At 37.0% G+C, this 16795-nt stretch overlaps 1 protein-coding gene across 2 annotated transcripts; it reads left to right on the top strand.

Moving 5' to 3' along the window:
* The first annotated feature begins 6942 nt into the window (after nucleotides 1-6942).
* DMRT2 (doublesex and mab-3 related transcription factor 2) lies at nucleotides 6943-13377 on the top strand. 2 transcript variants are annotated; one of them, XM_053466336.1, is made up of 4 exons: nucleotides 6943-7110; nucleotides 7923-8399; nucleotides 10057-10159; nucleotides 12141-13377. In XM_053466336.1, the coding sequence occupies exons 2-4, from the start codon at nucleotides 7968-7970 to the stop codon at nucleotides 13166-13168; spliced, it is 1563 nt and encodes a 520-aa protein (XP_053322311.1). In that variant the 5' UTR covers nucleotides 6943-7110; nucleotides 7923-7967; the 3' UTR covers nucleotides 13169-13377. The 2 variants fall into 2 exon arrangements, with proteins under 2 accessions (XP_053322311.1, XP_053322319.1); XM_053466344.1 differs by lacking the exons at nucleotides 6943-7110; nucleotides 7923-8399; nucleotides 10057-10159 and adding an exon at nucleotides 11526-11616.
* Nucleotides 13378-16795: the final 3418 nt, after the last annotated feature.

Below are 16795 nucleotides of genomic sequence, written 5' to 3'. Positions count from 1 at the left end.
AACCAGACACGTTTCCATTTATGGGCCATGTCCAGTTGTATTTCTGGAGCCCATTGGTAAAAAATGTCATAGTGTTCTCTTATAAATGTTTCTTATTTGGCATTTTGGACCCAAATTTGTCCAGTTTTCCTTTAAAAATATGCATACCACGTGCGGGAGTGAAAGTGTTAAATCTGTATTCTAAGTGTCCCACCTTCCCTTTTGCTTCCCAGAGAGCAATTAAACACAATGCTAAATGTTATGTCCTTTACAGTAATAACTTGCACCATGTTTGGGGTTGTAATTTGGGATCAATTTACAAGCATTAACCCCCTCCACCTTTCCCTTCTTTATGTAATGGATGTCTTGATCACTTCCAGTGCCCTCTTCTGACCTTTAGTGAAGTGGGGAGGGTGGGCTGGCATTCCTTTCTTGGTCACGCTGCCCAGGGAGTCATACAGTAGCTGCACGGGGAAGGTTGGCTAATGAACATCAGGAGATGCACTTGTTCTACATCTCCACTTACTATAAACACAGGGGTCAGAAGGGACAAACGGCTTTCAAAGGCAGTCACTTTTGAAGTGATTGTTTTGGGTGTTGTTACGCTATCAGGCAATGTCCTCCCTGTGTCCTTCTGTGCAGTGTTTGTTGTGTAAGCGAAAAAGAAAAAAAAAGAAAAAGGAGAAAAGAATAGAAAAGCAAGACTTGATTAAGAAATATACATGCAATGCGACAACAATTCTGACCTGAAGAAGCAAGATGAGAATTTCTGGGCCTGTTGTTTTGCCATTCAAATAATGTTGGGAATGTTGTGATGTTTTCAATTTTAACTGTTTTAGTGCCAATTAGTTATGTGATTATACAAAAGTTAGTACGTATGCACTGTTCAAATGGCTTAATCATCGTTGTGGTTTTTGATGGGGTTTAGTAAGAATGGATTATAGTTACACCTGATCTGAATGTTCCTAGCAACTCTTAGATTAATGAAAAGTGATGGGAATGGGGGTAGAGTCCTTCCATCTAGTTTCCAGTTCAAGACTATAGTAATTCTGTTTTTAATACATCTTCCAGGGTAAACCTAAAATGCTATTTTGACACAGCAGACCAAACCCATAGTTTTTTAGTTTATTTAAGTTATAAATATGTTTAGCATGCGTTTGCCTGTACCCAGATTTTAATAAAACATGGTTTCTAATTACTTGATCCTTAAGGTTCAGTGTAGGGTACCTCTCGCCCAGTTTAGGTGAATCTCAGCAGAATTCATCAAATTCACAATTTGCGGAGTTTCTTATAGCAAAGTTGTGAAGACGTAAGTGGAGAATGTGGGTTTTAGGAGAGTTCAGCAAAAGTTGTAAAGTAAAATTGTTCTTTTCTGTTGTGCACCATGGCCCCTAACATGACTGTTGTAGCTTCGATCTTCCGGGCTAGGCTTACTCCCCCCTTAAAAACCCCAATAATGACACCACACCATAGAATATGGATAGAAAAAGGCCACAGCCAATTTTATTTATTAGAGTCATTGTCACGCCAAAACCTGAAACAAAACATAGGTGCGTTAACAAGGACAATGACTCAAACACCAACATGTAAATATTTACAATAAACACTCAAGCTTGCCAAGTAATCCAGGTAGCATAACCCAATACCACTTAAGGAAGGGACATACCGAGATGCCCCCACCCTGACCTGAGGTTCCCAGCACTGACAGCCAAGAACCTACCACCAGATGTTACCAACCATTCACTTACCACCACATTAACCCCCTGGATACCTGGCAAGCTGCCGCCCCACAGACTGTGACAAACGACACCAACCCACAAACAAAAGAAAAAAGGGGAGGGAGGGTGGGACACGCAACCAGGTAAGCTAACCACAAAAATGGTTCCTGAGCCCGGGAAAGCAGGCACTTATATAATCTACCCCTAACTCCACCCCCGAAATTCCCGCCAAAAAAGCCTAACCCTCCTCCGCACAACAGTCAAGGCCCACTATAGCCCATGCTGGCCCCCCCGTGGGCATCAGGACAGTTTCCAAAAAAAGACGAGAGACTCTTACAACTATGTTGAGTCAAATTCTGAGTCATGAAGCAGACAAAAAAAAAATTGGAAAAATGACAATTAGTCAGTGGGCCTACAGAGATAACGAAGAAGGGGAAAAACTACTTTTTCTTAAGTAATGAAAATCAGATTTCTTTCAAGTTATATTGATATGGCAGAAATAGCTGGCAAAGACATCACAAGGATACACAAATAAAGCAGACAAATCTAATCTAAAAATGTTTGTATGCTGATTGTTGTGATGTAGCCATACTATTATACATGTGAGCATTGCATGTGAGCAACTAAAAAGATGTGTTCTCTATTGCTCTATGTTCTTAATGATGCATTCTCATTTGTTAGGACCACTCTTTGACAATGGTAATACTAGACAACAGACTTTATACACTGATCTCTGGGGGGGATTAAATCAGAACACCCTCAAAAAAGCCCGTCGAGCAACTCTTGGACACCATTGATTTCACTGTATGGAATATAGAATTGCTGGTTTTTATGCAATGCTCATCTTTGCCTGCCATGAGCACTTCATTAGTCATAACCTGTATTGAATTCATAAAGGCTTGGAGGGGTCAGCTTCCCTCAGGGTTGTTGATAATGTAATGACTTACAACATCACATTTGGTAAATTGCCTGTCACAGTTACACAGAAAAGACAGCAGCTGCTGCAGAACCTCAGAGAGCTCTTCAGAAATCATTTTAATTTTACATAAACTAAGTCACATCACAATATAGCACGCATAAAAAATGTGTTTAATGTGTCTGCTGACAAGAGTTGAAATGTCAAAGAATAATGCTTTTTATGGTGTCAATGTCTGCAAAAAAAAAAACCTGAGAAGAATTCCTCATCGTAAGAATTCATAAAGGCTACCAGAGGGGACCTCCACTTCAGTGACTGCGGTTGGCATGGGTACCCTGTCGAAAATAGTGTTAATGTGTCAATGAGATTAATGGTTTACTATTTAGTTTCTTGCCCAGATTCTATGATTGATGGATTGTCTCAGGTGAACTGGTTCATTTATTGACTGTACACAAATGCTGTACCTGTATTTTCTTGGTTAGGCTGTTAATGTTTGTGTTCTGCGCCGCAGTATACATTGCGTATAAAATATGTTCTATATTGGAATAAACTCAATCAATGATTCCATGCTTTATGCTTCCATGACCTCCTTAGTCATTATAGGGTTTACATTGCTGTGAAATATTTCCCCCTTCCTGATTTCTTCTATCTTTCGCTTTTTTGTCACATTTAAATGTTTCATTACATGTGCAGCCTTGTCAACAATATGGGTTTTTATCCCAATTTTCTCCTGCAATATGTCACTGGAATATGATTCTTCATAAAATTGGGGTGCAAAACAGAAGAGGTTGGATAACAGTTGAGGTGGTCTTTTGGAGTGCAAGTCAGATGTGCAACAATTTGTGTTCCAGACACTCAGGTATCTACTATAGAGTTTGTTCAGTAAATGGTAATGATTAGGCTGTGGTGGGAGGACATCAATACATTATGAAAGATCAACTTCTTAGAATTTCTTCTGTAAGAAGGGTCTGGTTGACCAACTTCTCTGAGGGAAGAGGGAAATGTATGAGTGCAATTATATTCCTTCTTTCTCTCTCCCCTGTTCTCTCTCTCTCTCTCTCTCTCTCTCTCTCTCTCTCTCTCTTTCGCTCTAATAATATAATATTGTTATAATATTGTTCTTTGCTTGCAAATAAACTGGCTGGTTTGGTTAAATTAAAGTGTGTGGGACTGGTACAATTACAAGCATAATTTAAATCCCAAAGCCACTTTGTTCTACAGTGAATTTGGATCTACAGTATGAGAAGGTCCTTCATCACGTTAATGCATTTATTCAATAAAAACAGTAAAATATATCTATACAGCTGAGATGTAATATATATTTTAATGGGACTTTCGCTCTCTGACTCACTGGATCATATTCACTCCCTTCCTTGTTTTCATCCTAACAAAACTGAAGGCATATTTTGTGAAGCTGTCAGAATGAGTTCTAATTGTTTAGCAATAAAACACTTTACCATGTTTATACTCAACCATCAACAATGTCAAATAATTGTAACTAGGAAATGACAAAGTCACCTTCTTGGAAGCTAGAATATTTAGTAAAGACAATATAAAATATAGCTCTGGTTTAAGAACAGAACAGAAAAAAAGGAAACAAAGTCAAAGCCAGTTACTGTGTTTATCCTTAGGACTGTAAAAATACACCCAGGGGATCCAGATGTCACTAAAGGTACAAACTGTTACAGGTGGCAACTATGTCTGCAGGTGTTGCTGTGTTAGTAGTATAGTAGTTCCTATGTGACTTACTCCATAAATTAAACACAAACTTGGTGATCTTGATTATTGTTATACCAATTAATTTAATGTGTATAGTCCTATTATTTTTACTCCATCATTTAGAAGCATAAGAAAAAATAATATCTGAGAGATATGCACCCCCATTGCATTGTGTGCCATAGATTGCTTATGCTAAATGTATTATATAGTGCATCTACAAGGGTCTGGTATTATTATTTCATCTATCTCTACTAACTTTCACAGACCCAGCATTGTCATTCCTATTTTTGTGCTGTGTATGTGTGTCTATATATCTTCCTATACTACAGTTTTAAAAATACAACTGCAAGAAATTAGACAATTTATACAGTTATACAGGACAGTATATATATATATATATATATATATATATATATATATATATATATATATATATATATATATAATTGATATCCTTTGTTCTCTTTAATTGTATTCCAATATAGAATTCCAATAAAGAAAACTGATTTAAGGGAGTGATGGCAGTAGAGCTTTTGCACCTTTAGGTTTTGTGTTAGGATGATGTCTTGAGTATAAAGAGGCATAGACAGAATAGTAGAACACTGCTTGACTGTAGTACACTAAAGCTCCATGGAGGTTTGGGGCTAGATCTTCATCTCATTATAATTCTAGAATTATTAAGCAGCCTGATAGGAGTACATTTTGACTGGTACTTTATTCCAGCGTGGCCCTGGCACCTTATTCCTATATAGTCCTGGTACCTTAGCCCTGCATAGTCCAGGTACCTTATTGCTTCATTGCTCTGACACCCTATTCTTGGCTGGATCTGGCACCTTAGCCCTGCATACCCCTGACACCTTAACCCTACATGTCTCTGGCATCGCATTATTTTGTTTGCAGTGACAATGATTCAGCTGGCTCTGCACCATTTAGGCGTACCAGCAAAGCAACTTATTCCTCCCCTTCACAATTTACTGTACCCAAAACAAGATCGTAGGCTGAAATGTTTTCTGTCTGATAACGATTATCTAACGTTATCCCAGTTTGGGGAATGCAGATCGTATTTATTTGTTTGAACTGTATATAAAGCGACCAATTTGGTTCTTTATCTATAAACGTGTTTTGATGACAGTTCTTTAACCGATGGCTATCAAAGGCTATAAAACTGTGTACATTATAAATGCAATTGACCTCCATCTCCACTTTAAATCGTCAAACGAGTGTTGCTCTTATATATATATTTAACTATATGAATGTGTGTTGCATGAATATGAATATATATATATATATATATATATCATATATATAGCTGTATACACGTGTTTTACATGATAGTAATATATATATATATATATATATATATATATATACATATATATATATAAAGAGTTGGTTATATTTATCAGTTAAATAAGTTAGTTATATATGTTATATATTATATATTGCAAGATGCAACATAATCCCAATACAATATAAAACAATAAAGCTACTTATCTAATTATCTGACATATTTGATGTGAATTCCTAACAAATATTGTATATATCCGTTCTCAGAAAAATAGCTAAACTATAGAGTTAACACCTTAATTCTCAGCTGCATATAATAATTCTCTTTACCGTGATGAATTTTTCAGCAACAATTCGATATGATAATCGACTGTGAGGAAGAAAATAATGTGCCTATAAAAAAATATAAGGTTTGCCTGTGTTCTTTTTTAATTATCGCCGTTTGTAAACGTCATTTGTCATTTCCTTTAAGCGCTAATTATCAATAAATAATCGTGTTGAAAATGTCCATACTATATTTGTAAATGTGTGTGTGTATATATATATATATATATATCGTAGATAATTATGTATGTAATTTAGATGTATATTTAAAAATCTTAACACTAAATAAACACGACTCTTTTAATCTTTTAATGCGTTACATGAACAGCACAGCTCTATGTGTACAGCAGTTTAATCCAAACAGTATAATAAAGCCCAGTCTCAGATCCAATACAGAACACAATATTTACAAATCAATTGATCATTTGGCTTAAAGTGTATTCAGTAAAACACCCAATTAAGTCTGTTTAAACGGATCTGTTAGTAGCCTAAAGTGTCCATAATAACTGCCTTTTGTGTTGCTAACCTTGATAAAACTTGTTTTATTTGTTGAAAGATTTCAGCTCCTTTTGTTTTTCTCTCTTCCACCTTTCTTCTTTGTATTCACCAAGGATTGCAATATACACAAATGTTTACAACACAAAGGCAATCCTAACACAAAGTTGCTCGGTTCCTTTATGGGTATTTCTTACATAAAAAGATGATGAGATTGAGAGATAGGAAGAAATGGATCCCTTATGACAAAACTCACCATCTGCAACAAACAGTGACATTTCTCCAAAGGCTAGAATGGCAGAAGGCGTGGAAGTGGGCAGGAATCTGGTGTGACCAATCGCAACGCTAGTTCGGTTGTCAACAAGCCAATCGGCTTGAAGGATGATCTTCGAACTGCTAAGATAATGCAGCAGAGCTGGGTGAGCTGAGAGCTATTAAAGCTTGCAGATCTGTTCCTTGGTGTTAGCAAGCAACTGGCTGAGAGACAGGTCTCATCTCTGAGATACGTGGATGTAACAGAAATATATAAGGAACAAAGATCCAGCAGCCTGCACTGTTTACCATAGAGTGGACCTAGCCTAGTCAGTTCTCCCACTGGACCAGCAGTGATTGTTTCACTTACCTCCACTCTGTACGTGGATGCACTCCTCACCTGCTGACTACTTGTAGCTGGTAAGTTACAGCCCATGAAAACACTGATTTTGGGGCAACATGATTATTTTACCAGGGTAAGACTGACTGTGGACTTTTGATGGTTCAGCTGTTTGTTCATATCTGTGGCTGTCAGGTTGTCTCGTGTTTATTATTGTTTTTGGTAAAACTTTTAGTGAAGTTGTTTGATTTATCAGGGTTGTGGCAGGAGTTTTGGAAACTTACTGCGATTTGTGTAGGTTAGCAGATCCAGGGCAACTCTAGAAATGATCATAGGGTAACTCTGATGGATGTGACTATTCATTTTAAGATTTTAAAAATGAATTCATCTTTCAGATGCGCATTTCTATTGTACATTCCTTTGCAGAAAAGAGTAACAAAGAGAATAAATTAATGTAAGTTAATGGGATCTCAGTAGCTGATATATGGGATAAGGAGGTTGCTTAATGTATACATATGTAACCAAAGTCTAACAATACTAATAATAATACCTTTTAAATGACCATTTTAGAGATTTATAATAGATTTTTTATATGTATATTTTTAAATATTCGTGTCCAATATTCTTAGAAAAAAATCATTATTGTGACATACAGTTATTAACACATAAACTTTCTAAACTTATAACCAATTCCAATGCAAGCCGTAAAACATAGGATATATATATAATTTTATCGCTGCCTGTGTGATGATACCGACATTTAAACTCTGGATTAATCGCGTATGCAGTACATATAGAGGGTTTGGTTTGTGCATAGCTACAGGCGGAGAAGACAAAGTGGGAGACAACACAAATGTCTGCCCGTTAATACAGTTTGTCTGTGTCTTTGCAGTGAAAGCGCTGGAAACCGGACTCAGGATCCAGAGCGAAGCCGGACATGTATGAGGTTCAGGCGGTAGCTGCCCCTTCCTCATCCCCCTCCAACACCCCTTCCTCTCCGCCCTCATCATACTCCTCCTCACTAGCTGGGGACTCGGAGATAGACGTGGAGAGCTTGGAAATGGAAGGAGACATTGAGCAGCCAGATCCCAGTAGGACCGGGGAGCAGGCAGAAGAAGAAGACGATGAGGAGGACCAGGATGGTGGCAAGCAGCAGCAGAAGCCTACAGAGAAAGGAGGGGAGCAGAGGAAGCTGAGCAGGACCCCCAAATGTGCCAGATGTAGGAACCATGGGGTGGTGTCCTGTCTGAAGGGCCACAAGCGTTTTTGTCGCTGGAGGGACTGTCAATGTGCCAACTGTCTGCTGGTGGTGGAGAGGCAGCGAGTTATGGCAGCGCAGGTGGCTCTCAGGAGACAACAGGCCACAGAGGTGAGTGGTCATCAAACCCTCTACTTCATGCACAGGGGACACAGATTTGGAAATGGTCTTCAACAACTCTAGCGCTAAAATCAGGATTGTAGCAGACATTAGCTACATTGTTGCATTTTCACTGGCATTATCCTATAAACTACATGAGATCGCTCCACATAGAAATACCACCAGCTGGGCATTGTGTATGTGTATGCATGTGTATGCATGTGTGTGGTAGTATTATTATGATATATGTTACTTTGTTTGTCATTCAACACTAGCATTACCAATAAAAGTAGAATTGATGGAAGGGTTCAGTAACTCAGTACACGTATGATGCCATGGCCCATTTGTAGGCTACATTCAATAAATGAAATCTAAGCTAAAAGATTCTAGTTGGTGCCATAAGTAAACCCTTTAATTAAAGTCTTCAGCCATACATTTGCATTTTAATATAGACAAATAGAAATAGTATTGGCACTGACGTGATACAAACCATAAACCCAACAAAGCACGGACGCTGTGGCTTTTTGTGCAAATTAATATTTCCACAAGCGAAATAACTCTATTGCCCCCCAAAAAAAGAGTTAACCATTTTGCTCCCAGCCAGGACACCCAAACATAGCTTTATGGAGTCCTCAAAGGACGTTTGATGAATGATTTCCATAAAGTAATAATGACAACAAAATCATAGAACTCATCCATCTAGTTCCAAAATGATTTATATTAATTTATTTTAGATTAGCAGACAAATGACATCACCAGGATTTATTCTTAACCTGTTCAGGCCAGCAGCTTATTTGGTTAAATAAACTTGTTGTCATCCAGGAGTGAACTATTTGATTGGATTTGGTTAGACACACTCAATATAGTCTTTGTTTTATGGGTACTACAAACACCCCAACTCCCAGTAACTGTAGAGAACTGTTGAGTAGTTGACATTAAGTTTATTCTTCATTAATTAGTATCACGAGAGTTACAATGTTCATTGCAACCTAAACTTCAAATGTATATTTACTATATTTATATGTAGAAAATTAGTTTAATGAGGTTATAAACAACCTACACTTCAAATGTATATTTACTATATTTATATGTAGAAAATTAGTTTAATGAGGTTATAAACATGAGCATGAGTAAAAGGTTAGAAACTAAATCCTTGAGCAGCCTAGGAGTTTTTAAACATCTTTATTAGGAGACCCAATATTATTATTGTTACTTGCCAGTGGCATCTTAAAGTTATCTCTTTGGCAACCTTGCCCAGTACTGAAGCTGGTAAGAAATGCTGATGGCTTTGGAGCTCTTTAGTATTACACTGGGCAATCCCAGGTCCTGCGGGTTCTTGCCTGTTGTTCCAGATGAAAGCAGACATGTTAAACACACTTCTTAGAAAAATAAAACCTTTGTTTTCCGTCTAAACATTTCAGTGGAGTGACGCTATTCTGTGTTGAAACTCATAAATATTCACTTGTGGTTTAATTGTTTTTGCTGTAGGTTAACTCACCTGTTTCCTGTTCTCCGTATGATATGTTTATATTTGAAACAAGCTTTTTTTTTTATTTTTTATTTAGTTGTCCTAAATTAGTTGCTTTTGTTAACAGAGAACCGAAATGAATATTATTGACAAAGATTTTTATTTTAAATGAATATCCAAATTATTTATTGTTTATTACAGGATAAAAAAGGTCTTACAGGAAAACAAAACATAGCAGAAAGGAAAACAGTCTATCAAAGGCATATTAGGACCCCAAGTTTACTGGCTAAAAGCATTCTGGAAGGTAAAAAATAATCCGAAAAAGATTCTAAACGTCATTTTTTTTCTCTCTGACTATCTATCTATCTATCTATCTATCTATCTATCTATCTATCTATCTATCTATCTATCTATCTATCTACCTACCTATCTATCTATCGGCAATATATATTTAACATTTATTAAATTGACATTTTCACAAATGTATCGATTACTTACAGCCTCAGGAAAACACGAATTTATATATATCGCTGATTATTCGTTATTAAATTCCGAAGTAAAGCGTGATATCGTAAGATATCATTTTTAACACTGCATCCAATTTATGTTTTGGGTGAAAAGTGTTAAAAGTCGCTTTTTCTGCCAAATTATAAATTTGCAGGAGGTGGTGATAAATTATAAAAAGCATGAGCTAGAGGACACAGCGATCTTTTTATAAACAGATAAACCAGGTAGAAAAAGTGGATCTCAATACTCTTAAAGAAGAGAACAAAAAAACTAATTATATAGTTAATATCTTAGTTAAGAGTTTGGGTAGAGACATTTATTATTTGGGTTTTGTTTTTCATTTGGATACAAAAGACAATTAAAAGAAGGAAAGCTATTTTTTTAACCCCTTGTTTGCCAGCAGGTTAATCTAGAAACCAATAAGGTAAACTACATTTTATTAATCCAAGTTAATTATTTTGGTGCCTTGGCACACCTTTTATGCTATGTTATCTGTTCATCATATTTGGTCTAATCAAAGCCAACAGTTCATAAAAAGCTTAAGAAATATTTTATTATAATACACAATACAATAAGATGTTCTGGTTATTTATAAAAAAAAAATGATTTTGGTGGAAAAAGTGGTGTAATAACCATAGCAATCACTTTGTTCCCAAATTTCTATTTATACAAATAAAACATTAAAATCTATGGCAATTACTTGTTTTATATACACAATGCACGCATTCCTCCACAGGTGTTGTGATTATGTCAAAAGTGAAAGTCAAAGCATTTAAATCAAACAGAGTTACTTAATCATACACCAATGTAAAAATATACAAACAGACTTTCTTTCTGTGGCTTTAAACAAAACAGCTTTGCATTTCATTTCACTTTCAAATATCCCTGGCAAAATGATTCTAACATCCACATGCTCTGCTGGGATTGACAAGCAAATAGCATAGAGATTTGCATTAAAATGTCGTGGTCATCACGTCACCTGATGGTATTGCCTAAAAAAAAATTAAAAAATACCTAGCTTTCCTGGGATAGGTATTATTTGCGAATGACGATTCCCATGATGCTTAGGCAGCGTAGAGATACCTTGGAAGGTTTAACCCCTTGTCTTTTCACTTCTACAAGAACTTGTCATTTTTCTTGCTTTGTCTTAACTGTCTTCTTTCCATTTTCCTAGCTACCCTTCAAGTTTCATTCTCGTCTGTAACTATACATTATGAACCGTCTCTAGAAAATAGAAATTGCCAGCATTTCTAGGTATAGACATATTTCCTGACATGGCATAACTGCATGTAAATTGTGAGATTGCTAAATCATACATATACATTTACAGTACTGAACGACCAGCTATAGGCGCCTCGGCTTGTAAATTCCGAAATTGCACGTATTCAGTATAGAGTGACTCAATGCATGCCTACAGTAAGTCCTTCTAGAATTCTAGAATCAGTAATGCACCCCATTGGAATGACCTTGCTTGCCCTAGAGAAACATTATGTTTTGTTGAATTCCCGGAAAAGATACAATCACGACAGTAGCTATGTGATACGTTCTGTATATAGTCTGTATGGCTTGTTTCGTCTAATCATGCAGCTCCAGCAGCCTTGTTGCTTTTTTTAGCACTTGTAGCTCCCATGGACGGTCATCAAAAGCCAGATCTTGAAAATCCAGTAGATGGACCAGCAGTAGTGCAGTTCAGAGCTAGAAATACACGTTTCTATGCATATGTTTTTTTGTTCTAATTCAGACAACCCATTTCATAGAATTGTTATGATGTTTTTTAGGATACAGACCAGTGCCTGCAGATTCCTACATGGTGCCCAGTTCCCAGCTGCCAGCCCCTGTCAGTGACAGGATGAGGAAGAGACGAGCCTTTGCTGATAAGGAGCTGGAGAACATTATGTTGGAGAGGGAATACAAAGAGAGGGAGATGCTGGATGCCACACAAGCTTCCAGTATGTTCCTACCTAACCGTATGGCCCATGCTGGTGAATATAATGCCTTCAAAACTGCTTATGGAACTCCACAGATTGATGGACCAAATAAAGACTTCTGCAATTTCTTGCCCACCTGCCTTGACCTAACCATGCAGTATTCGGGAACAGGGAATGTAGAACTAATATCTTCAAACGTCAGCGTGGCCACAACATACAGGCAATATCCCGTACCCTCAAGATTCTTAGTTTGGCCAAAGAATGGACCTATTAGTGACGCTCTTCTATACCAACAATGCTTGTTAAACGCTACAGCCATGCAAACTCTGAAACCCGGGTCAAACTGGGACTCCAAAACGAATTCAGACATGGAATGCCAGCTACCAGAACATCATCAGGTTGCTCCAAAAATGGAAAACCCAACTTTACATCCTCAAAATGAACTTCGTAATGTGCCCCAAGAAAGCGGAGAAAGGTCTGCATTTTCACCCCCTAAAAGGACCTTCTCTCAGTTCTCCAGCAAGGAACACTTGTCTCCTCCAGATACTCTACTCAGTAAGATCAGCAAAGACGCTACGAAGCAACCACTGTCCTTAAAGTACAGCCCTTTCCACTCATTGTTTCAGCAGGCACATCTTGAGAAGTCATTGCCGGAGCTGAAACCCCCTTGTGTCAAAGATCCTTATGAAGAATCCGCTAAGAAATCTAAAGAATGCGCATCCAAGGAAAACCAGAAATTCAAATTCACTATTGACAGATACAACAAAGACTTTATCTTGGCCAAGGAACCAAAGTTCTCAGTAAACGAACCCTTACCCTTTTCAGTAGAATCCATTCTAAAGAGGCCCTCAACCACAGTGTCTCGATCAAGTCATTGACTGGAAGCCACCAGCCATATTACTCAAGGGACACCAACGCAACTTTTTTGTGACCTTTTGGAACTCTCTCTCTCTATATATGCATTTTGCATGTCACTTATCTATTGTATAAATTCTATTTAATTGTAAAAAACTATGATCTGCATATGTGAATTGTAAAATATGTAACTATAATATATAAGTATAATGAAATAAAATGTTAAAATACATGAGTGTTGTTTGCTAAATACATCAGCTCTATTGGGAAGTATTATGGCAGGAAATTGTAAGGTCATCTGATTTTGCGTTTACTGCAACTAGGGCATTAAATCAGATTGCAGTGGGGGGAAGGTTTGCTTGTGTATTTCTTTAGACACTTGAAACAGTTTTGTACCACACCAGCTGGATTAGTAATCACTTGCAATCATGTGTTTTAAGACCAGGGCAGACCAGGATTAGGTTTATAATAATAAAAAAACACACTGATTTACTAAACTGATTACTAAACTCATTTGGCAGTGTATAATAGCAAAAGTCAGCCCATTAATATAAGCACAGCGTTTAATAAAACTTTAGTCCTATATATTACCTTGTAGATGTCCATTGATGCCACATCCAAACGATCACAGAAGATTATGTCTTCTCCCACCTGACTGCAGGCAATTTTATTGAGAGGTTCATCCTCTTACTCCATGCTCAGTATATATGGAGAGCAAACTATCTATAAACTGTCGCTTTTCATTTTTTTATACACATTGCGAGTAATGAAGAATTATGGTGCAAATTGATACAAGTGGAACAATCACAATGGCCATTGCATTGGTTGCTATGGTGATTGCTCCATTTTGCATCAGGATACCCGCAGTGTTTCTTATTTGGGAACCAATCAGCGGCGGTAAAAACAATTTGACACTTGCATACATTGTTAATAGGGGAATTCTACTCTTTGATCGTGCTACAAAATTGCCATTTGGTTCAGCTCAGTTTCTAATTGCATGTCAGACAGAGCAGGTGATCCAGAGCGCGTTAACTAAAGGCCGGCTGGAAGAGTTTGTGATTCTGGAGCATAAGGTGTGGCTGAGCATGCTGGTAGTTGCAGTCTCGTTTAAATGATGTGCTTCTATGATCTCGTTCCTAAAGCTGAAATCAGAAAAGGTGTCTCTCGCTGTATGAAGAATGCCAGTCCTCGAGGGGTAAGACTTTATTGACTTTATTGTAAGTCAGATGGTCCCTGATGGGGACGCTGCAATGTTAAATTACATTCTGTGAATTCTTAGAAGAGATTTCATATGCCACCCAATACTGATGATCACATTTTTTCTTTCAAAATATACATTATTTCTTTTTGAATGGGAAAGACAAATGCAGGAGAACCAAAAGTATACATTCTATATTCATTACACATTATACATTTTAGGAACTCTTTAACTAAAACTGCTCATCGAGCAACTAAAAGTACACACGCATATTTTTACACACACACACACACACACACACACACACACACACACACACACACACACACACACACACACACACACACATATATATATATATATATATATATGTGTAAACATATAAATATATTCAGTTAACGTAGGGATGGTTGTTTAGACATCTGTTATTTTTTAAAATTAACTTTTTTTTGGATAATTTCAAGACAATACAATAATAACAAAGTAGATGTTACTACCAAATAAAAGAATAACAGTAACTTCATAAAATAATAGAATACCATGTTTTATATATATATATATATATATATATATATATATATATTGTGTGTGACTACCTAAATGTGTATATTTTATCTTTTATCATTTTTCAAGAAAAGTGTATTTTTAGCATTGTATTAAGAAAATAATAGTGATATCACAATTTAAATGTAAGAATGCATCATATTTCTAAGTGGCTGTAAGTGGCAGCTCTTTGTTATTTTGGACACCAATCGGCTGGGTTTAGATTACAAGCAGGGTAATATTTACAGTGCTTTGAAGGCATAAGTCAAAAGGCCCAATTCTATTATACCAAGCCCAATAAATATGCACTATGTTCTCTATGCTTGTCATTTACACCACAGACAAATGGACCCTTTTTATGCCCCTGCTTTACATTTTGTCACACTAAACTCTCTACCTATTGGTCAGAAGAAAATGCTACCAGTGTATTCATTCCAGTATAAACTCAACATAAAAACTTGCATGTTATTCGCATGTTTAAAGGTACTCTATATGACAACTGCACGTATTTGTTAACTCATCCAGAAGGTTGAAATTGGCAATACTTCTGAAATGTGAAAAAACACATTAGAAACATACAATTAATTAACTTTATCCTTTAACATAATCTATTTGATGTTGTAATTTCATATGTTGGTGCAGAACGATGCTAGGCTCCATGAAGTGAAGACATATTCTGGTATGCTGTAAAGCAGACTGAAAAAGGAAACGGTTAAATTATGATACGCTTTAATTCACATCATATTCACATGATATAGCCATTTTCATATGATGTTTTGATCACTTAAAGGAGTACCACCCCACATTTTCTTCTATTTAAACACCACTGCCACAAGTGGTGGAAATGTCCCTGCTCTAGGCCTGACCCGGGAAATCTCCTCTTACCATCCACATGGCTACCTACCTGGAGGAGAGTTTCTTTCTTGCTTTGCAAAATTTCTGTGCTGAGATCCAGAACATGATGTCATCTGCCAGAGCTCCACCTCAGATGTTAATGAAGGAGGAGAAATAATAGAGATGCTTTGCTGGCTAGGCACATGCCTTGGCATTTTAAGTTGGCTGAAAAGGAGATCTTGAACTTACTCTACTGGTTGACATTGTACTGGTGAGGCAGGCGGGTACTGGGTCAGGGTACTGAGTCTCTGTGTAAAAACTTACTTTACTAAGAGGGTGTTAGAAAACTGGAACACCCTCACAACTGAAGTGGTAGAGGCTAATACAAGGAGGGCATTTAAACATGCATGGGATAGAAATTTGACTTTGTGAAACTAAGATAAGGCCAAGGGCTGACAAATAAGTAGACTAAGCAGTCCAAATTGTTCTTCTCTGCCGACAGATTCTATGTTTCTAATAAGCTGTGGTCCATAACACTTCCAGTTTGTTTTTCAAGACGGTTGAAAAAAGAGTGCATTTGTCTTAAAAAAAAACTATTTAATCACTGGAACGCTTTTTAACTGCGGAGAAAGGGGAAACTAACAGCTTAAGTCTTTTGTTGCTTGCATATTGGGAGCCAGACTGGCCCTTTGTGAAAACTTTTGGACCAGCCCAGAGAGGCAGGAATGCAGCGAGGTCATGTAACATCTAGATTGTAAGCTCCTCTGAGCAGGGCCCTCCTCTCCTGTTGTTTCTTCAAGTCAAATTGTTACGTTACATACTACTTTTTTTGTCCTGTCCACCCATTGTACAGCGATATGGAATTTGATGGCGCTATATAAAACAATAAATAATTATAATAATGTACACAGTGTGGGGCTTAATGTGTATATGTACTTGTGTGTGAGAGAGTATGTGTTAGCATGAATGTGCAAGTGTGTGTTAGTGAAAGTGTGTGAGAATTAGTGTGTATGTGTGGTACTGTGGCTGTATAAATTTGTGTAAGTTTGAGATTATGTGTAAATGTGTGTGCCAC

This window comes from Spea bombifrons, chromosome 1 (genome assembly GCF_027358695.1).
Source record: "Spea bombifrons isolate aSpeBom1 chromosome 1, aSpeBom1.2.pri, whole genome shotgun sequence".
Lineage (NCBI taxonomy): Eukaryota > Metazoa > Chordata > Amphibia > Anura > Pelobatidae > Spea > Spea bombifrons.
The sequence above is the reverse complement of the archived record's forward strand: the minus strand, read 5'-3'. Positions and strand labels throughout refer to the sequence as shown.